Raw genomic sequence first — 22,955 nt, forward strand, 5'->3', positions numbered from 1 at the left:
AGCCAGACAGCCAGCCAGCCAGATAGCTTGACAGACAGCCAGCTAGATAGCCAGACAGCCAGCCAGCCAATCAGTCAGCCAGACAGCCAGTCAGTCAGCCAACCAGCCAGACAGTCAGTCAGCCAGCCAGTCAGCCAGCCAGCCAGCCAGCCAGCCAGTCAGCCAGTCAGCCAGCCAGTCAGCCAGCCAGTCAGTCAGTCAGCCAGCCAGTCAGCCAGCCAGCCAGTCAGTCAGTCAGTCAGCCAGCCAGCCAGCCAGAGAGAACTCTTATTCAAGGTGACACACAGCTACAGCTGGACCTGGTAGTCTTGTTTTGCGAGATTAGACTGTCTGTCTGATGTCACCTTTTTTAAGAACCATATAGTTATTTCCGCTCTTGTCCAGGTGGAAGAGGGCAGTGTGAAGTGCAATTGAGATTGCATCATCTGTGGATCTGTTGGGTCGGTATGGGAATTGGAGTGGGTCTAGGGCAGGGTTCTTCAATTCCGGTCCTGGAGGGCCGAAACACCTCTGTTTTTCATCCTCTCCTTCTAATCAGGGGCTAATTCAGACCTGGGACACCAGGTGAGTGCAATTAACTACCAGGTAGAAATAAAAAACAGAAGTGTTTCGGCCCTCCAGGACCGGAATTGAAGAACCCTGGTCTAGGGTGTCTGGGATGATGGTGTTGATGTGCGTCATGACCAGCCTTTCAAAGCACTTCACTTACACGGCCTGATTAGAGACATGATGCTCCCTCTAGACAAGGCCTGATTAGACACATTATGCTCCCTCTAAACAAGGCCTGATTAGACACATTATGCTCCCTCTAAACAAGGCCTGATTAGACACATTATGCTCCCTCTAAACAAGGCCTGATTAGACACATTATGCTCCCTCTAAACAAGGCCTGATTAGACACATTATAATCCCTCTAAACAAGGCCTGATTAGACAAATTATGCTCCCTCTAAACAAGGCCTGATTAGACACATTATGCTCCCTCTAAACAAGGCCTGATTAGACACATTATGCTCCCCTCTAAACAAGGCCTGATTAGAGACATTATGCTCCCTCTAAACAAGGCCTGATTAGACACATTATGCTCCCCTCTAAACAAGGCCTGATTAGACACATTATGCTCCCCTCTAAACAAGGCCTTATTAGACACATTATGCTCCCCTCTAAACAAGGCCTGATTAGAGACATTATGCTCCCTCTAAACAAGGCCTGATTAGACACATTATGCTCCCTCTAGACAAGGCCTGATTAGACACATTATGCTCCCTCTAAACAAGGCCGGATTAGAGCCTTGATGCTCCCCTCTAAACAAGGCCTGATTAGAGCCTTGATGCTCCCCTCCAGACAAGGCCTGATTAGAGCCTTGATGCTCCCCTCCAGACAAGGCCTGATTAGACACGATGCTCCCTCCAGACAAGGCCTGATTAGACACATTATGCTCCCTCTAAACAAGGCCTGATTAGACACATTATGCTCCCTCTAAACAAGGCCTGATTAGAGACATTATGCTCCCTCTAAACAAGGCCTGATTAGACACATTATGCTCCCTCTAAACAAGGCCTGATTAGAGACATGATGCTCCCTCTAGACAAGGCTTGATTAGACACATTATGCTCCCTCTAAACAAGGCCTGATTAGACACATTATGCTCCCTCTAAACAAGGCCTGATTAGACACATTATGCTCCCTCTAAACAAGGCCTGATTAGAGACATTATGCTCCCTCTAAACAAGGCCTGATTAGACACATTATGCTCCCTCTAGACAAGGCCTGATTAGACACATTATGCTCCCTCTAAACAAGGCCTGATTAGACACATTATGCTCCCTCTAAACAAGGCCTGATTAGACACATTATGCTCCCTCTAAACAAGGCCTGATTAGACACATTATGCTCCCTCTAAACAAGGCCTGATTAGAGACATTATGCTCCCTCTAAACAAGGCCTGATTAGACACATTATGCTCCCTCTAAACAAGGCCTGATTAGACAAATTATGCTCCCTCTAAACAAGGCCTTATTAGACACATTATGCTCCCTCTAAACAAGGCCTGATTAGAGACATTATGCTCCCTCTAAACAAGGCCTGATTAGACACATTATGCTCCCTCTAGACAAGGCCTGATTAGACACATTATGCTCCCTCTAAACAAGGCCGGATTAGAGCCTTGATGCTCCCTCTAAACAAGGCCTGATTAGAGCCTTGATGCTCCCTCCAGACAAGGCCTGATTAGAGCCTTGATGCTCCCTCCAGACAAGGCCTGATTAGACACGATGCTCCCTCCAGACAAGGCCTGATTAGACACATTATGCTCCCTCTAAACAAGGCCTGATTAGACACATTATGCTCCCTCTAAACAAGGCCTGATTAGAGACATTATGCTCCCTCTAAACAAGGCCTGATTAGACACATTATGCTCCCTCTAAACAAGGCCTGATTAGAGACATGATGCTCCCTCTAGACAAGGCCTGATTAGACACATTATGCTCCCTCTAAACAAGGCCTGATTAGACACATTATGCTCCCTCTAAACAAGGCCTGATTAGACACATTATGCTCCCTCTAAACAAGGCCTGATTAGAGACATTATGCTCCCTCTAAACAAGGCCTGATTAGAGCCTTGATGCTCCCTCCAGACAAGGCCTGATTAGAGCCTTGATGCTCCCTCCAGACAAGGCCTGATTAGACACGATGCTCCCTCCAGACAAGGCCTGATTAGACACGATGCTCCCTCTAAACAAGGCCTGATTAGAGCCTTGATGCTCCCTCCAGACAAGGCCTGATTAGACTAAAGGGTTTTGAACCGACTGCGTCCCAAATGGCACCTTATTCCCCATTTAGTTCACTACTTTTGATAATTATAACAATATTTACAGTTTTGTCTACAGTCACTTAAGGGCCCATGTAGGGACTATGGAGCCGTTTGGGACACAGTCCTGGTGTCTCTGACATAAGAACAGTCCTGGTGTCTCTGACATAAGAACAGTCCTGGTGTCTCTGACATAAGAACATTCCTGGTGTCTCTGACATAAGAACAGTCCTGGTGCCTCTGACATAAGAACAGTCCTGGTGCCTCTGACATAAGAACAGTCCTGGTGTCTCTGACATAAGAACAGTCCTGGTGTCTCTGACATAAGAACAGTCCTGGTGTCTCTGACATAAGAACAGTCCTGGTGTCTCTGACATAAGAACAGTCCTGGTGTCTCTGACATAAGAACAGTCCTGGTGTCTCTGACATAAGAACAGTCCTGGTGTCTCTGACATAAGAACAGTCCTGGTGTCTCTGACATAAGAACAGTCCTGGTGTCTCTGACATAAGAACAGTCCTGGTGTCTCTGACATAAGAACAGTCCTGGTGTCTCTGACATAAGAACAGTCCTGGTGTCTCTGACATAAGAACAGTCCTGGTGTCTCTGACATAAGAACAGTCCTGGTGTCTCTGACATAAGAACAGTCCTGGTGTCTCTGACATAAGAACAGTCCTGGTGTCTCTGACATAAGAACAGTCCTGGTGTCTCTTACATAAGAACAGTCCTGGTGTCTCTGACATAAGAACAGTCCTGGTGTCTCTGACATAAGAACAGTCCTGGTGTCTCTGACATAAGAACAGTCCTGGTGTCTCTGACATAAGAACAGTCCTGGTGTCTCTGACATAAGAACAGTCCTGGTGTCTCTGACATAAGAACAGTCCTGGTGTCTCTGACATAAGAACAGTCCTGGTGTCTCTGACATAAGAACAGTCCTGGTGTCTCTGACATAAGAACAGTCCTGGTGTCTCTGACATAAGAACAGTCCTGGTGTCTCTGACATAAGAACAGTCCTGGTGTCTCTGACATAAGAACAGTCCTGGTGTCTCTGACATAAGAACAGTCCTGGTGTCTCTGACATAAGAACAGTCCTGGTGTCTCTGACATAAGAACAGTCCTGGTGTTTCTGACATAAGAACAGTCCTGGTGTCTCTGACATAAGAACAGTCCTGGTGTCTCTGACATAAGAACAGTCCTGGTGTCTCTGACATAAGAACAGTCCTGGTGTCTCTGACATAAGAACAGTCCTGGTGTCTCTGACATAAGAACAGTCCTGGTGTCTCTGACATAAGAACAGTCCTGGTGTCTCTGACATAAGAACAGTCCTGGTGTCTCTGACATAAGAACAGTCCTGGTGTCTCTGACATAAGAGGCCTGATGACCTGCTGCTGTTTTCTCTCTGTTAATGCCTGACACGGAGGGATGGAGGGAGGGAGGGAGGGAGGGAGGGAGGGAGTGAGGGAGTGAGGGAGGGAGGGAGGGAGGGAGGGAGGGAGGGAGGGAGGGAGGGAGGGAGGGAGGGAGGGAGGGTTAGAGAGAGAGAGAGAGAGAGCCTCCCCACCACCTCCACTCTCCAGACGCCCAAAATGCAGGCTGGCTCCCATCACCTCATCCCATCAAAGGGCTAGGGTGTGGTGTGTACGTGCCTGAGTATATAGTTGAATCCTAAACCCTTGTCTCCATGCTCCTGGTGTAATCCTCAATTATTTTACTATTGCGTTGTATTTTAATATGTGTGTAAAATTGTCAAACAAACTAAAAAACTAAATTCCAACCTCTCCCCCCAGCTGTCCCCGGGCTCAGAGGATGATGATGGTGAAGGAGCTATTAGTGAGAAGCTGGGCCGGATCCAGTTCTCTGTTGGTTACAGCTTCCAGGACTCCACACTGACCGTCAAGATCCTCAAGGTATCAGTGGCTCTATGTGGCTCAGTTGCAAAAGCCAGAATCGTCGGTTCGATTCCCGCTGAGGCCACTTGTGCGAAATGTTATGCAAAATTGTAAGTTGGATAAAAGTTACTGCTAAATGGCATATATTGTTATAATTATTATTATGAAGGGCCAGGAGCTACCTGCAAAGGACTTCTCTGGCACCTCTGACCCCTTCGTCAAGCTCTACCTGCTGCCGGACAAGAAGCACAAGCTGGAGACCAAGGTCAAGAGGAAGAACCTCAACCCTCAATGGAACGAGACCTTCCTGTTCGAAGGTACATGGGGATTAACATGCTCTTCTCAATAATCGTCTCAATGCGCTCCTTATTTTATTAAGTGTTACTCATCCGGCAGAAGAAGTCATAGTCATCTAAATGAATTAAGCTTAGGTTTAGATTTAGGAACAAGGGTTACGTTAAGGTTTAGGAGCGAGGGTTAGGTTAGAGTAGGGTTACGATGGCGCCGACAGACATGGTCGCCCTGTTGCTACCTCCTAGCCAACTTTTAAGTATTTACATTTTTTTTGTGTAATTTCTTACAAATCAGATCACTCCTCCATTCTGTTACTCACCTCCTATCTACAAAAACAGGAAGTACCCGTGGTAAGGACTGTTCAACATAGGTCTGACCAATCGGATTCTTTGCTTCAAGATTATATATATTTATTTTGTACTTTTACCCCTTTTTCATGATATCCAATTGATAGTTACAGTCTTGTCCCATCGCTGCAACTCCCCTACGGACCCTGGAGAGGCAAAGGTTGAGAGCCATACTTCCTCCGAAACACGACTCTGCCAAGCCACACTGCCTCTTGACACACTGCTCGCTTAACCCGGAAGCCAGCCGCACCACTGTGTTGGAGAAAACACCCTCCGACCAAAGTCAGCTTGCAGGCGTTGGGCCCGCCACAAGGAGTCGCTAGAGCGCGATGGGACAAGGAAATCCCGGCCGGCCAAACCCTCCCCTAACCCGGACAACGCTGGGCATATTGTGTGCCACATTCTGGGATCGAACCCGGATCTGTAGTGATGCCTCAAGCACTGCGATGCACAGGGGCCCCACAAGGGTGCATGCTCAACCCCTTCCTGTACACCCTGTTCCCCCACGACTGCATGGCCACGCACATCTCCAACTCAATCATCAACTTTGCAGACGACACAACATTGGTAGGCTTAATTACCAACAGCGGAGTGCTGCCAGGAAAATAACCTCTTCCTCAACTTCAACTAAACGAAGGAGCTGATCGTGGACTTCAGGAGACAGACGCGAGAGCACGCCCCCATCCACATCGACCGTGTCGCGGCGCCTCTTCAATCTCAGGAGGCTGAAGAAATTCAGCTTGGCCCCTAAGAACCTCACAAACTTTTACAGATGCACCATTGAGAGCATCCTGTCAGGCTGTATCACCGCCTGGTACGGCAACTGCACCGTCCGCAAACGCAAAGCTCTCCAGAGGGTGGTGCGGTCTGCCCAACGCATCACTGGGGGCACACTGCCTGCTCTCCAGAACACCTACAGGACCCGATATCACAGGAAGGCCAAGAAGATCATCAAGGACCTCAGCCACCTGAGCCAAGGCCTATTCACCCCGCTACCATCCAGAAGGCGAGGTTGGTACATGTGCATCAAAGCTGGGGCCGAGAGACTGAAAAACAATTTCTATCACCAGGCCATGAGACTGTTAAATAGTCACCACTAGCCGGCCTCCGCCAGGTACCCTGCCCTGAACTTAGTCACTGTTACTTGCTGGCTACCACCCGGTACTCTACCCTGCACCTTAGAGACTGTTGCCCATTGAACACTGGTCACTTTAATAATGTTTCCATACTGTTTACCCACTTCATATATATATATACTGTATTCTAGTCAAGGATCATCCTATACAGTGCATTTGGAAAGTATTCAGACCCCTTGACTTTTTCCACATTTTGTTACGTTACAGCCTTACTCTAGAATGGATTAAATAATGTTTTCCCCTTATCAATCTACACACAATACCCCATAATGACAAAGCAAAAACAGGTTTTTAGATTTTTTTCTAATATGCTAAAAATAAAAAACTGATATCACATTTAGGTAAGTATTCAGACCCTTTACTCAGTACTTTGTTGAAGTGGGGAACGTTGCTGCACAGCTATTTTCAGGTCTCTCCTGGCTCTGGCTGGGCCACTCAAGGACATTCAGAGACTTGTCCCAAAGCCACTCCTGCGTTGTCTTGGCTTTGTGCTTAGGGTCATTGTCCTGTTGGTGCTTAGGGTCATTGTCCTGAGGTCCTGAGCGCTCTGGAGCAGGTTTTCATCAAGGATCTCTCTGTACTTTGCTCCATTCATCTTTCCCTCGATCCTGACTAGTCTCCCAGTCCCTGCCGCTGAAAACCATCCCAACAGCATGATGCTGCCACCACCATGCTTCACCGTAGGGATGGTGCCAGGTTTCCTCCAGACGTGACGCTTGGCATTCAGGCCAAAGAGTTCAATATTAGTTTCATCAGACCAGAGAATCTTGTTTCTCATGGTCAGAGTCCTTTAGGTGACTTTTGGCAAACTCCAAGTGGGCTGTCATGTGCCTTTTACTGAGGAGTGGCTACATCTGGCCACTCTACCATAAAGGCCTGATTGGTTGAGTGCTGCAAAGATGGTTGTCCTTCTGGAAGGTTCTCCCATCTCCACAGAAGAACTCTGGAGCACTGTCAGATTGTTCAGTTTGGCTGGGTGGCCAGCTCTAGGAAGAGTCTTGGTGGTTCCAAACTTCTTCCATTTAAGAATGATGGAGGCCACTGTGTTCTTGGGGTACATGTAGATGTTATTTATTTTTTACCCTTCCCAAGATTTGTGCGTCGATACAATCCTATCTCTGAGCTCTCCTGACAATTCCTTCGACCTCATGACTTGGTTTTTGCTCTGACATGCACTGTCAACTGTGGCACCTTATATTGACAGGTGTGTGACTTTCCAAATCATGTCCAATCATTTGAATTTACTACAGGTGGACTCCATTCAAAGTTGTAGAAACATCTCAAGGATGATCAATGGAAACAGGATGCACCTGAGCTCAATTTCGAGTCTCATAGCAAAGGGTCTGAATACTTATGTAAATAAGGTATTTCTGTTTTTTATTTTTAATACATTTACAAAAATGTCTAAAAACCTGTTTTCGCTTTGTGGTGTATTGTGTGTAGATTGATGAGGAAAACATTTTATTTAATCCATTTTAGCATAAGGCTGTAAAGTAACAAAATGTGGGAAAAGTCAAGGGGTCTGAATACTTTACGAAGGCTCTGTATATTTATCTTTTTAAGGTTTAGGAACGAAGGTTAAGGTTAGGATTAGGAACAAGGGTTAGGTTAAGTTTAGGTTAGGGTTAGCAACTAGGGTTAGGTGAAGGTTAGGGTAAAGGTTAGGTTAGGTTTAGGAACAACGGTTAGGTTAAGGTTAGGGTTAGGGTTAGGTTTAGAAACTAGGGTTAGGTTAAGGTTAGGTTTAGGAATGAGGGTTAGGTTAAGCTTAGGTATATGATCGAGGGTTAAGGTTAGGTTTAGGAATGAGGGTTAGATTAAGGTTAGGGTTAGGTTTAGGAACAAAGGATAAGGTTTGGGTTAGGAATGAGGGTTAGGTTAATGTTAGGGTTAAGGTTAGGTTGAGGAACAAGGGATAGGGTTAAGGTTAGGTTTAGGAACAAGGGTTAGGTTAAGATTAGGGTTAAAGTTAGGTTTAGGAACAAGGGTTATGTTAAGGTTAGGTTTAGGAACTAAGGTTATGTTAAGGTTAGGAACAAGGGTTAGGTTAAGGTTAGGAACAAGGGTTAGGTTAAGGTTAGGTTTAGGAACTAAGGTTAAAGTTAGGTTTAGGAACAAGGTTGAAGCTGCATTATGTAACTTTTTGGGTGACCCGACCAAATTCACATAGAAATGTGTGTTATAGATCTGTCATTCTCATTGAAAGCCAGTCTAAGAAGCAGTAGATCTGTTCTATGTGTGCTATTTCTATGCTTCCCGTTCTTAAGTTTAGTTTTTGGATCTTATACTTTCAGTTTTGTACACCAGCTTCAAACAGCTGAAACAACAATATTTTTGGTTATGGAAAAGCTATTTCACAGCGGTTTAGATGGTACAATGATTATCTACGCTATACATGCTTGTTTTGTCACATAAATGGAAATTAGGCGAGCTATTAGAATTTTTGCTAACAGGAAATGGCGGAGCGATTTCTGCATAGTGCAGCTTTAATGTTAGGGTTAAGGTTAGGTTTAGCAACGAGAGTTAGGTTAAGGTTAGGTTTTGGAACGAGGGTTAGGTTAAGGTTAGGTATGGTTTCAGTATAGGGTTAGGGTTAGGGTTAGGGTTAGGGTTATAGAGTATACTGCCTTTATTTAACCTTTATTTAACCTTTTCTCTGTCTGTTTCGCTCTCTCTCCCCCTCTCCTCTCCCTCCCTCTCTCCCTTTCTCCCTCCCTCTCTCCCTTTCTCCCCCTCCCCTCCCTCCCTCTCTCCCCCTCTCCTCTCCCCCTCTCCTCTCCCTCCCTCTCTCCCTTTCTCCCTCCCTCTCTCCCTTTCTCCCCCTCCCCTCCCTCCCTCCCTCTCTCCCCCCTCTCCTCTCCCTCCCTCTCTCCCTTTCTCCCTCCCTCTCTCCCCCCTCCCTCCCTCCCTCTCTCCCCCTCCCTCTCCCTCTCTCTCCCCTCCCCTCTCCCTCCCTCTCTCTCCCCCTCCCCTCTCCCTCCCTCTCTCTCCCCTCTCCTCTCCCTCCCTCTCTCTCCCCCCCCCTCTCCCTCCCTCTCTCACTTTCTCCCCCCTCCCTCCCTCTCTCCCCCTCCCTCCCTCTCTCTCCCTCTCTCTCCCTCTCTCCCCCTCTCCTCCCTCTCTCCCTCCCCCCACCTCCCTCTCGCTCCCCCTCCCCTCTCCCTCCCTCTCTCTCCCCCTCCCCCCTTTCTCCCTTTCTCCCCCCTCCCCTCCCTCCAGGTTTCCCATACGAGAAAGTGAGGGAGAGGACTCTGTACCTGCAGGTGTTGGACTTTGACCGGTTCAGTCGTAACGACCCCATCGGGGAAGTTTCCATCCCTCTCAACAAGCTCAGTGACCTGGGACACATGCAGACCTTCTGGAAGGAACTCAAACCATGCATGGATGGAGCTGTAAGGCTGGAGAGGGGGAGGAGGAGGGGAGGGGGGAAGAAGGAACTCAAACCATGCATGGATGGAGCTGTAAATAGGGGGTGAACATTTCATGTAACTTTCCCCAAAATGTTCAGGTTTTGCAGAAATCCAGGTTGGAGGTTGGAACATTCCCAGAATCAGGAGGGAATAGGAAGGAAATCCGGAATCCTCCAACCAGGATTTCTGTAAAAACTGGGAATTCTGGTAAAGTTACTAGAATGTTGCAATTGTAGCTGTAAGGCTATTCTCAGTTCTCCATTTAACATATTTTTTATACTTAGTCTTGGCTGAAATTCATAACAGGCACACAAAAAAAAAATGGTGTGCAGTACACGATTGTGTATACAGTGAATTTCAATCACAGACAAAGACAGTAGACAGAAATGATGGTGAGGTTAGTTGGGGTGGACGGATGGATGGATGGATGGATGGATGGATGGATGGATGGATGGATGGATGGATGGATGGATGGATGGATGGACGGATGGACGGATGGACGGTTGGACGGATGGATGGATGGATAATGCAAACGTCTACCAACCTAAAGTTTGCGTGTTCGAATCTCATCACGGACAACTTTAGCATTGTAGCAACTTTGCAGCTACTTAGCATGTTAGCTAACCCTACCTTTAACCCCTTAACCCCTTAACCTAACTCCAAACCCTAACCTTAACCCTTTAACTACATAGCTAGCATGTTACCTAACCCTAACCATAACCCCTAACCCTTAATCTTAACCCTTAAACCTAACCTTAACCCCTAGCCTAGCTAACGTTAGCCACCTAGCTAGCCTAGCTAACGTTAGCCACCTAGCTAGCCTAGCTAACGTTAGCCACCTAGCTAGCCTAGCTAACGTTAGCCACCTAGCTAGCCTAGCTAACGTTAGCCACAACAAATTGGAATTTGTGTAATGTACACGATTGCGTTATAAAGAAAGAAAATCATGTAATACACATGAAATAAGCTGTGATTAGTGTGTTGAGAGATGAGGAGACCTGCTGGTTTCTCTGTGTCTGTATATACAGAGAGACTAACTGCTGTGTGTGTCTGTCTCTGTGTGTGTGTGTGTGTGTTTGTGCGTGTGTCTGTGTGTGTGTGTTCCCCAGGGGAGGCGAGGGGACCTGCTAGTGTCTCTGTGCTATAACCCAACAGCCAACACCATCACTGTGAACATCATCAAAGCACGCAATCTCAAAGCCATGGACATAGGAGGGACATCTGGTTGGTATTCTCTCCTCCTCGTCTCCAGTCGCCATACCAAAGCTCAAGACCAAATATTTTAAGAATGCTAAAATAATGTAGACTAAAATCTTTAATCATTCCAATCCCAATTTAAATGCAACGGCTGTTTAGCATATCGAATGGCTGGCTTTAGGACCATACGGGAGCAGCTGCCAGCATATAATTTTTTTTGTTGAAATGACGTGGAAACAACATTGATTCAACCAGTTTCACTTTTTTTTTAACTTCTTGCTGTATGCCTTCCGCAAAAACTGGTTGAATCAATGTTGTTTCCACGTCATTTCAACAACAAAAAGTCTGTGATGATGACGTTCAACATGGAAAACTGATTAGATTTGCAAAAAGTCATTAATGTAAGGGAATTTGTCTTTTTTTTCACATAACTTTTAACGTAAATCCAATAACATTATGATTATATATATATATTTTTTTTTTTTTATGACATCTCAACCAAATGTAAATGAAAACCAGACGTTGAAATGAGGTCTGTGCCCAGTGACCTGCTTCCTCATCACCTGTAGCCTGTCTGCCTCTGGTATAAAGCATTTCCCCCTCAGTCTTGCTTGTCCTGAATTAAAATGAGATATTCTAACAGATCAATCTTGCTGGCAAAACGTCATTAAATATTGCTAAGTTATTTGGCTATAGTGTGGAGCTATAGATGCTGTGTAATATCAGAGGCAAGCTGGGAAAGATTTATTCCAACCCCCTCATTGGCTAATATGTTGCAATCTCAATATTCTCGGAGCCGCCTTGTTCATGGCCTATTTATTGCCTTACCTCCATAACTTGCTACATTCGCACACACTGTATATATATTTTCTGTTTGTATTTTTGACTTTATGTTTTGTTTTACCCCATATGTAACTCTGTGTTGTTGTTTTTAATCGCACTGCTTTGCTTTATCTTGGCCAGGTCGCAGTTGTAAATGAGAACTTGTTCTCAACTGGCTTACCTGGTTAAATAAAGGTGAAATTAAAATAAATTAAAATACAAAATGTTTCAATATTCTCAGAGCCACCTTGTTCAGATAATGCTTCAATATTCCGAAAATGTTTCCCTTCCCTGACAAATAATGCAAATATGAGGAACATCTCTGAATGCAGCGCAATCAGAGAACATTTTACTTCCCAATATACATAGGTAGGGTTGGCAAGGTGACATTGAAAGGTGGCCTTAGCTCCATTTAAAAAGGAGTGTAGATTTTCCTTTTTTATTTCGGGATTTTCGTCATTAAATCAAATCAAATCAAAATGTTATTCGTCACATGCGCCGAATACGCATAGTAGTAAGACCTTACAGTGACATTTTTACTTACAAGCCCTTAACCAACAATGCAATTTTAAGAAAGAATACCCCCCAAAAAATATCACACAAAAATACAATATCAAAAAATATGAAATAAAAGTAACAAGTAATTAAAGAGTAATAGTAAAATAACAGTAGAGAGGTTATATACAGGGGGTACCGGTACCGAGTCAATGTGAAATAACAGTAGGGAGGCTATATACAGGGGGTACCGGTACAGAGTCAATGTGAAATAACAGTAGGGAGGCTATATACAGGGGGTACCGGTACAGAGTCAATGTGAAATAATAGTAGGGAGGCTATATACAGGGGGTACCGGTACAGAGTCAATGTGAAATAATAGTAGGGAGGCTATATACAGGGGGGTACCGGTGCAGAGTCAATGGGAAATAACAGTAGGGAGGCTATATACAGGGGGTACCGGTACAGAGTCAATGTGAAATAACAGTAGGGAGGCTATATACAGGAGGTACCGGTACAAAGTCAATGTGAAATAACAGTAGGGAGGCTATATACAGGGGGTACCGGTACAGAATCAATGTGAAGCCATTTGAGTAGATGTTCAGGAGTTTTATAGCTTGGGGGTAGAAGCTATTTAGAAGCCTGTTGGACCTAGACTTGGCGCTCCGGTACCGCTTGCCGTGCGGTAGCAGAGAGAATGGTCTATGACTAGGGTGGCTGGAGTCTTTAACAATTTTTAGGGCCTTCCTCTGACACCGCCTGGTATAGAGGTCCTGGATGGAAGGTACCTTGGCCCCAGTGATGTACTCGGCCGTACACACTACCCTCTGTAGTGCCTAGTGGTCGGAGGCCGAGCAGTTGCCATACCAAGCGGTGATGCGACCAGTCAGGATGCTCTCGATGGTGACCTATGCCAAACCTTTTCAGTATGCTTAGGGGGAATAGGTTTTGTCATGCCCTCTTCACGACTGTCTTGGTGTGTTTGGACCATGATAGTTTGTTGGTGATGTGGACTGAAAAGATTTGGCATGGTTCCTCAGATCCTCAAAAAGTTCTACAGCTGCACCATCGAGAGCATCCTGACTGGTTGCAACACCGCCTGGTATGGCAACTGCTCGGCCTCCGACCACAAGGCACTACAGAGGGTAATGCGTATGGCCCAGTACATCACTGGGGCCAAGCTTCCTGCTATCCAGGACCTTTATACCCACCCCACCCCATCCCCTCTTTTACACTGCTGCTACTCTGTTTATTATTTATGCCACTTTAACTGAACCCACATGTACATGTTACCTCAATTACCTCGACTAACCTGTGTCCCCGTACATTGACTCTGTACCGGTACCCCCTGTATATAGCCTCTCTACTGTTATTTCCCATTGACTCTGTACCGGTACCCCCTGTATATAGCCTCCCTACTGTTATTTCACATTGACTCTGTACCGGTACCCCCTGTATATAGCCTCCCTACTGTTATTTCCCATTGACTCTGTACCGGTACCCCCTGTATATAGCCTCCCTACTGTTCTTTCACATTGACTCGGTACCGGTACCCCCTGTATATAGCCTCCCTACTGTTATTTTACATTGACTCTGTACCGGTACCCCCTGTATATAGCCTCCCTGCTGTTATTTTATTTCACTGCTGCTCTTTAATTATTTGCTTTTAATTTTTACCTATCTATTTTTTACTTAACACTTTTTAAATTCAATTTTTTCTTTAAAAACTGAATTGTTGGTTAACGTCTTGTAAGTAAGCATTTCACTGTAATATCTACACCTGTTGTATTCGGCGCATGTGGCAAATATAATTTGATTTGATTTGATTTGAGATATCGGTTTGGTATGACGACAGAATCAGTGTAGTCAGTTGAACTCATAAAACAGAATCAGTGTAGTCAGTTGAACTCATAAAACAGAATCAGTGTAGTCGGTGGAACTCATAAAACAGAATCAGTGTAGTCGGTGGAACTCATAAAACAGAATCAGTGTAGTCGGTGGAACTCATAAAACAGAATCAGTGTAGTCAGTTGAACTCATAAAACAGAATCAGTGTAGTCGGTGGAACTCATAAAACAGAATCAGTGTAGTCAGTTGAACTCATAAAACAGAATCAGTGTAGTCAGTGGAACTCATAAAAACAGAATCAGTGTAGTCAGTTGAACTCTTAAAACAGGATCAGTGTAGTCAGTTGAACTCATAAAACAGAATCAGTGTAGTCAGTGGAACTCATAAAACAGAATCAGTGTAGTCAGTTGAACTCATAAAACAGAATCAGTGTAGTCAGTGGAACTCATAAAACAGAATCAGTGTAGTCAGTTGAACTCATAAAACAGAATCAGTGTAGTCAGTTGAACTCATAAAACAGAATCAGTGTAGTCAGTGGAACTCATAAAACAGAATCAGTGTAGTCGGTGGAACTCATAAAACAGAATCAGTGTAGTCAATGGAACTCATGCAGGGGTATTCAGCCTGGGAGGTACTGCAGGGGGTGCACGAAAATATATATTTATACACTACCAGTCAAAAGTTTGGACACACCTACTCATTCAAGGGTTTTTCTTTATTTTTACTATTTTTTACATTGTAGAATAATAGTGAAGACATCAAAACTATGCAATAACACATATGGAATCATGTAGTAACCAAAAAAGTGTTAAACAAATCAAAATATATTTAAATTGTTATATTATACATTAAAGGCAAGGGGTGGCTATTTGAAGAATCTCAAATATGAAATATATCTGGATTTGTTTAATACTTTCTTGGTTACTACATGATTCCATATGTGTTATTTCATAGTTTTGATGTCTTCACTATTATTCTACAATGTAAAAAAAATGTAAAAATAAAGAAAAACTTTTGAATGAGTAGGTGTGTCCAAACTTTTGACTGGTACTGTATATATGTTTTCCCCCAATGTTTTTATGAATATCGCTAGCAACAACAGAATATATCATTTGGAATTACATACCTTCAGTAGAAAATAGGGGAATATCTTCTTTCTAATAATTTCTCAACTCCCAATATTGCGCAAATTACGCTCATTGGAGCAAATTACACTCATTGGAGCAAATTACACTCATTGGAGCAAATTACGCTCATTGGAGCAAATTATGCTCATTGGAGCAAATTACACATTGTAGTATCTGACATAGGCTTTGAAAAATCACCAGTTAATAGGCTACCAGTTAATAGGCTACCAGTTATTAGGCTACCAGTTAATAGACTACCAGCTAATAGACTACCAGTTAATAGGCTACCAGTTAATAGACTACCAGTTAATAGACTACCAGTTAATAGACTACCAGTTAATAGACTACCAGTTAATAGGCCACCAGTTAATAGGCTACCAGTTAATAGGCTACCAGCTAATAGACTACCAGTTAATAGGCTACCAGTTAATAGACTACCAGTTAATAGACTACCAGTTAATAGACTACCAGTTAATAGACTACCAGTTAATAGGCTACCAGTTAATAGACTACCAGTTAATAGGCTACCAGTTAATAGACTACCAGCTAATAGGCTACCAGTTAATAGACTACCAGCTAATAGGCTACCAGTTAATAGACTACCAGTTAATAGGCTACCAGTTAATAGACTACCAGTTAATAGACTACCAGTTAATAGACTACCAGTTAATAGACTACCAGTTAATAGGCTACCAGTTAATAGACTACCAGTTAATAGACTACCAGTTAATAGGCTACCAGTTAATAGGCTACCAGTTAATAGGCTACCAGTTAATAGACTACCAGTTAATAGACTACCAGTTAATAGACTACCAGTTAATAGACTACCAGTTAATAGGCTACCAGTTAATAGGCTACCAGTTAATAGACTACCAGCTAATAGGCTACCAGTTAATAGACTACCAGTTAATAGGCTACCAGTTAATAGACTACCAGTTAATAGACTACCAGTTAATAGGCTACCAGTTAATAGACTACCAGCTAATAGGCTACCAGTTAATAGACTACCAGCTAATAGGCTACCAGTTAATAGACTACCAGTTAATAGGCTACCAGTTAATAGACTACCAGTTAATAGACTACCAGTTAATAGGCTACCAGCTAATAGGCTACCAGCTAATAGACTACCAGTTAATAGGCTACCAGTTAATAGACTACCAGTTAATAGACTACCAGTTAATAGACTACCAGTTAATAGACTACCAGTTAATAGACTACCAGTTAATAGACTACCAGTTAATAGGCTACCAGTTAATAGGCTACCAGTTAATAGGCTACCAGTTAATAGACTACCAGTTAATAGACTACCAGTTAATAGACTACCAGTTAATAGACTACCAGTTAATAGGCTACCAGTTAATAGGCTACCAGTTAATAGGCTACCAGCTAATAGACTACCAGCTAATAGACTACCAGTTAATAGACTACCAGCTAATAGACTACCAGTTAATAGACTACCAGCTAATAGACTACCAGCTAATAGACTACCAGTTAATAGACTACCAGTTAATAGGCTACCAGTTCTGCAAATGCCGCTGGCTGCTGGTAAACTTTCTTGACTTGGACATACATGTTTGCTAACAAACCTTTGTTTAACAAACTAAACAGCTGCTCTTAATGACAATGTGTTTGGAGTTACCTTTCTAGCTAATAGGCTATGATAGAATTTACACTTCCTCTTCCAATTATAATGTTGGGAGGTAAAAATAATGAAAAACGATCTACCAAATATATTCTTTTTAAAATGTTGATTACTTCTTATCCATACACCTGATGATAAGACAAGACGCAAAAAAAAAAGAAAAAGTGCTAATGTAGATGGGGGTCCCTGGGTCGCCGGTTTGCCTGGGAGGGGGTTCCTGGGCAAGAAAAGGTGGAAGACCCCTGAACTCATGGATAAGATATTCCTTTGAGATTGTTTTAATGTGTCTTGATCTAATCTGTTTTCTCCTCCTCCTCCTCTTCCTCCTTCCTACTCTTCCTCATCCTCTTCCTCCTCTTCTTCCTCTTCTTCCTCTTCCTCCTCCTCCCCCTCTTCCTCCTCCTCTTCTTCCTTCCTCCCCCTCTTCTTCCTCCTCCTCCTCCTCCTCTTCCTCCTATTCCCCCTCTTCCTGCTCCTTCCCCTCTTCCTCCTCCCCCTCTTCTTCCTTCCTTTCCTCCTCCTCCTCCTCCTCCTCCTCCTCCTCCTCCTCCTCCTCCTCCTATTCCTCCTTCGTCCCCCTCTTCCTCCTCCTCCTCCTCCTCCTCCTTTCAGACCCCTATGTGAAGCTGTGGTTGATGCACAAGGACAAGCGTATTGAGAAGAAGAAGACTGTGACGATAAAACGTTGTCTCAACCCCGTTTTCAACGAGTCTTTCCCCTTCGAGGTTCCAGCACATGTCCTCCGGGAGACCACCATCATCATCACCGTCATGGACAAGGACCGGCTCAGCCGCAACGATGTCATTGGCAAGGTAACCAACACACCGCTCCCTGCCCACTTTACCTGGGTTTAACCTGAGAACATCCCTGATTGGATTATTTTGATGGACTAAAACCTGTCTCTCTCTCTCTCTCTCTCTCTCTCTCTCTCTCTCTCTCTCTCTCTCTCTCTCTCTCTCTCTCTCTCTCTCTCTCTCTCTCTCTCTCTCTCTCTCTCTCTCTCTCTCTCTCTCTCTCTCTCTCTCTCTCTCTCTCTCTCTCTCTCTCTCTCTCTCTCTCTCTCTCTCTCTCTCTTTTTCCCTCCCTCCCTCTCTCTCTCTGTCTCCCCCACGTCTCTCTCTCTCTCTCTGTCTGTCTTTCTTTCTCAGATCTACCTATCATGGAAGAGTGGTCCGGCGGAAGTGAAACACTGGAAGGACATGATGGGCCGGCCACGTACTAATGTGGCCCAATGGCACGCTCTCAAGGCCTGATCGTCCTGCCCACTCTCTTCCATGGCCCCGCACCCTCCCCCTTCCTTCAACGTCCAATCCCCATCCTTATGCACAAGACTGACTAGCTGCCAGGCTGCGAAACACGGGTACAATTAGCCATCCGCTCTATTGACCTTTAAACCAATCTGCTCTCTTCTCCTCTCTTCTTCACTCCTTTATCTAATCTCTCTATCTGTTTTGTTCTGCTTCTCTTCTCTCTTCCTCGGTTTCTTCTCATGTCTCCCTCCTCCACTCTGCCAATGGTCCCCCTGTTTCTGTCTGTCTGTCCTCGTGTTGAGATCTGACGTGTGGTTTGTGTGAGACTTCCAATCCCTGGTTGTGGACTGCACTGCAGCCGTTACCAGCCTACTGTGTGTACTGTATGTATGGTGGCCATTTTGGACACTGCAACGATGTCCCATAGAATCACAGAAAACCTTCAAATAAAATTTTTTTAATGCCATTATTGACAAATATTCCAAGTAAAACTACTATGAGTGTAAAGTAAGCCTGAGACAGGCAAAACCCCTCTAGAAAATAATCTGTATGGTGTATGATGTCACCCTCTCCTTCTCTCCTGTATGATGTCCCCCTCTCCTTCTCTCCTGTGTGATGTCCCCCTCTCTTTCTCTCCTGTGTGATGTCCCCTCTCCTTCTCTCCTGTGTGATGTCCCCCTCTCCTTCTCTCCTGTATGATGTCCCCTCTCTTTCTCTCCTGTATGATGTCCCCCTCTCCTTCTCTCCTGTATGTCCCCTCTCCTTGTCTCCTGTGTGATGTCCCCTCTCCTTCTCTCCTGTATGATGTCCCCTCTCCTTCTCTCCTGTATGATGTCCCCTCTCCTTCTCTCCTGTATGATGTCCCCCTCTCCTTCTCTCCTGTGTGATGTCCCCCTCTCCTTCTCTCCTGTATGATGTCCCCCTCTCTTTCTCTCCTGTATGATGTCCCCCTCTCCTTCTCTCCTGTATGATGTCCCCCTCTCCTTCTCTCCTGTATGATGTCCCCTCTCCTTCTCTCCTGTGTGATGTCCCCCTCTCCTTCTCTCCTGTATGATGTCCCCTCTCCTTCTCTCCTGTATGATGTCACCCTCTCCTTCTCTCCTGTGTGATGTCCCCCTCTCCTTCTCTCCTGTATGATGTCCCCCTCTCCTTCTCTCCTGTATGATGTCCCCCTCTCCTTCTCTCCTGTATGATGTCCCCCTCTCCTTCTCTCCTGTGTGATGTCCCCCTCTCCTTCTCTCCTGTATGATGTCCCCCTCTCCTTCTCTCCTGTGTGATGTCCCCTCTCCTTCTCTCCTGTGTGATGTCCCCTCTCCTTCTCTCCTGTGTGATGTCCCCCTCTCCTTCTCTCCTGTATGATGTCCCCTCTCTTTCTCTCCTGTATGATGTCCCCCTCTCCTTCTCTCCTGTATGTCCCCTCTCCTTGTCTCCTGTGTGATGTCCCCTCTCCTTCTCTCCTGTATGATGTCCCCTCTCCTTCTCTCCTGTATGATGTCCCCTCTCCTTCTCTCCTGTATGATGTCCCCCCTCTCCTTCTCTCCTGTGTGATGTCCCCCTCTCCTTCTCTCCTGTATGATGTCCCCCTCTCTCTTTCTCTCCTGTATGATGTCCCCCTCTCCTTCTCTCCTGTATGATGTCCCCCCTCTCCTTCTCTCCTGTATGATGTCCCCTCTCCTTCTCTCCTGTGTGATGTCCCCCTCTCCTTCTCTCCTGTATGATGTCCCCCTCTCCTTCTCTCCTGTATGATGTCACCCTCTCCTTCTCTCCTGTGTGATGTCCCCTCTCCTTCTCTCCTGTGTGATGTCCCCCTCTCCTTCTCTCCTGTGTGATGTCCCCCTCTCCTTCTCTCCTGTATGATGTCCCCCTCTCCTTCTCTCCTGTATGATGTCCCCCTCTCCTTCTCTCCTGTGTGATGTCCCCCCTCTCCTTCTCTCCTGTATGATGTCCCCCTCTCCTTCTCTCCTGTATGATGTCCCCCTCTCCTTCTCTCCTGTGTGATGTCCTCTCTCCTTCTCTTCTCTTCCTGTATGTGTCTTTATTTGTTGGATTTCTCCCAGACGTCTATTTTGATGGACTAAAACCTCTCTCTCTCTCTCTCTCTCTCTCTCTCTCTCTCTCTCTGCCTCTCTCTCTGCCTCTCTCTCTGCCTCTCTCTCTGCCTCTCTCTCTCTCTCTCTCTCTCTCACACACAATATTATCTCCCACTTTCTGGACCATTGTCATCTGTGTTCTGTGGGTGCTGTGTTGTAGCTCCAACAAATGTAGAGATTCTTTCAAAACTAACTGAAACAACTGAACTTTGAGCTGAACTGGGATGAAAGAAGGAAAACACAATAAACATCCAATTACGGAACACATCTTCCTGGCATTCCCAGAACGGGAAAAAGCCCTGACAACGATCAGAGAGAGAAAAAACAAGATCATGAAAAACCAACACGAAAAGAAAATACAATCAAAAATGATGTCATTTTCATAAAAATCGAACAACTAAAGAATACAATTCAAAATGTTCTTCCGATGTAAAGATGATGTGATATATAGAAGAAGCTAAATGCTGTTTTATTAAGCTTGTGTGTGTTGTGTGTTCACTGATTCAATCTTCCGACGTTAGATATTTTCTTCTCTTTCTCTGTCTTCATCTACCCCTCTATATCTCTCTCTCTAACTGGTTTCCCTCTGTCTTCATCTACCACTCTATATATCTCTCTAACTGGTTTCCCTCTGTCTTCATCTACCACTCTATATCTCTCTCTAACTGGTTTCCTTCTGTCTTCATCTACCCCTCTATATCTCTCTCTCTAACTGGTTTCCCTCTGTCTTCATCTACCACTCTATATCTCTCTCTAACTGGTTTCCCTCTGTCTTCATCTACCACTCTATATATCTCTCTAACTGGTTTCCCTCTGTCTTCATCTACCACTCTATATATCTCTCTAACTGGTTTCCCTCTGTCTTCATCTACCACTCTATATATCTCTCTAACTGGTTTCCCTCTGTCTTCATCTACCACTCTATATCTCTCTCTCTCTAACTGGTTTCCATCTGTCTTCATCTACCACTCTACATCTCTCTCTAACTGGTTTCCTTCTGTCTTCATCTACCACTCTCTCTCTCTCTCTAAATGGTTTCCCTCTGTCTTCATCTACCCCTCTATATCTCTCTCTAACTGGTTTCCTTCTGTCTTCATCTACCACTCTATATATCTCTCTAACTGGTTTCCCTCTGTCGTCATCTACCACTCTATATCTCTCTCTCTCTAACTGGTTTCCCTCTGTCTTCATCTACCACTCTATATCTCTCTCTAACTGGTTTCCCTCTGTCTTCATCTACCACTCTATATCTCTCTCTGTAACTGGTTTCCCTCTGTCTTCATCTACCACTCTATATCTCTCTCTAACTGGTTTCCCTCTGTCTTCATCTACCACTCTATATCTCTCTCTAACTGGTTTCCCTCTGTCTTCATCTACCACTCTATATCTCTCTCTGTAACTGGTTTCCCTCTGTCTTCATCTACCACTCTATATCTCTCTCTAACTGGTTTCCCTCTGTCTTCATCTACCACTCTATATCTCTCTCTAACTGGTTTCCCTCTGTCTTCATCTACCCCTCTATATCTCTCTCTAACTGGTTTCCTTCTGTCTTCATCTACCACTCTATATATCTCTCTAACTGGTTTCCCTCTGTCGTCATCTACCACTCTATATCTCTCTCTCTCTAACTGGTTTCCCTCTGTCTTCATCTACCACTCTACATCTCTCTCTAACTGGTTTCCTTCTGTCTTCATCTACCCCTCTATATCTCCCTCTAACTGGTTTCCCTCTGTCTTCATCTACCCCTCTATATCTCTCTCTAACTGGTTTCCCTCTGTCTTCATCTACCACTCTATATATCTCTCTAACTGGTTTCCCTCTGTCTTCATCTACCACTCTATATCTCTCTAACTGGTTTCCCTCTGTCTTCATCTACCCCTCTATATCTCCCTCTAACTGGTTTCCCTATGTCTTCATCTACCACTCTATATCTCTCTCTAACTGGTTTCCCTCTGTCTTCATCTACCACTCTATCTCTCTCTCTAACTGGTTTCCCTCTGTCTTCATCTACCCCTCTATATCTCCCTCTAACTGGTTTCCCTATGTCTTCATCTACCACTCTATATCTCTCTCTAACTGGTTTCCCTCTGTCTTCATCTACCACTCTATATCTCTCTCTAACTGGTTTCCCTCTGTCTTCATCTACCACTCTATATCTCTCTCTAACTGGTTTCCCTCTGTCTTCATCTACCACTCTATATCTCTCTAACTGGTTTCCCTCTGTCTTCATCTACCACTCTATATCTCTCTAACTGGTTTCCCTCTGTCTTCATCTACCACTCTATATATCTCTCTAACTGGTTTCCCTCTGTCTTCATCTACCACTCTATATCTCTCTAACTGGTTTCCCTCTGTCTTCATCTACCACTCTATATCTCTCTCTCTAACTGGTTTCCCTCTGTCTTCATCTACCACTCTATATCTCTCTCTAACTGGTTTCCCTCTGTCTTCATCTACCACTCTATATCTCTCTCTGTAACTGGTTTCCCTTCCCTCTGTCTGTCTTTAGCCCCTCCTTCCAACGAGGGCTTGGGGGAATTTTATCTGCACTTATTTGACGAATGTAACAATAATAACAATAATAGTTTTATTGATATTAATA

The 22,955-nt window shown here is 44.7% G+C and overlaps 1 protein-coding gene across 3 annotated transcripts in view; it reads left to right on the forward strand.

Annotated features, from left to right (window-relative positions):
- LOC121531587 (synaptotagmin-7-like) overlaps window positions 1-18,487 on the forward strand; it is a 117,318-nt gene extending 98,831 nt beyond the window's left edge. For all 3 annotated transcript variants that reach the window (XM_041836875.1, XM_045205144.1, XM_045205145.1), the window contains 6 exons: window positions 4,594-4,713; window positions 4,865-5,012; window positions 9,692-9,864; window positions 10,992-11,106; window positions 17,626-17,825; window positions 18,162-18,487. In XM_041836875.1, coding sequence (XP_041692809.1) covers window positions 4,594-4,713; window positions 4,865-5,012; window positions 9,692-9,864; window positions 10,992-11,106; window positions 17,626-17,825; window positions 18,162-18,266 — 861 coding nt within the window. In that variant the 3' untranslated portion in view covers window positions 18,267-18,487. The remainder of the gene's footprint in view (window positions 1-4,593; window positions 4,714-4,864; window positions 5,013-9,691; window positions 9,865-10,991; window positions 11,107-17,625; window positions 17,826-18,161) is intronic.
- Window positions 18,488-22,955: the final 4,468 nt, after the last annotated feature.

This window comes from Coregonus clupeaformis, chromosome 19 (genome assembly GCF_020615455.1).
Source record: "Coregonus clupeaformis isolate EN_2021a chromosome 19, ASM2061545v1, whole genome shotgun sequence".
NCBI lineage: Eukaryota > Metazoa > Chordata > Actinopteri > Salmoniformes > Salmonidae > Coregonus > Coregonus clupeaformis.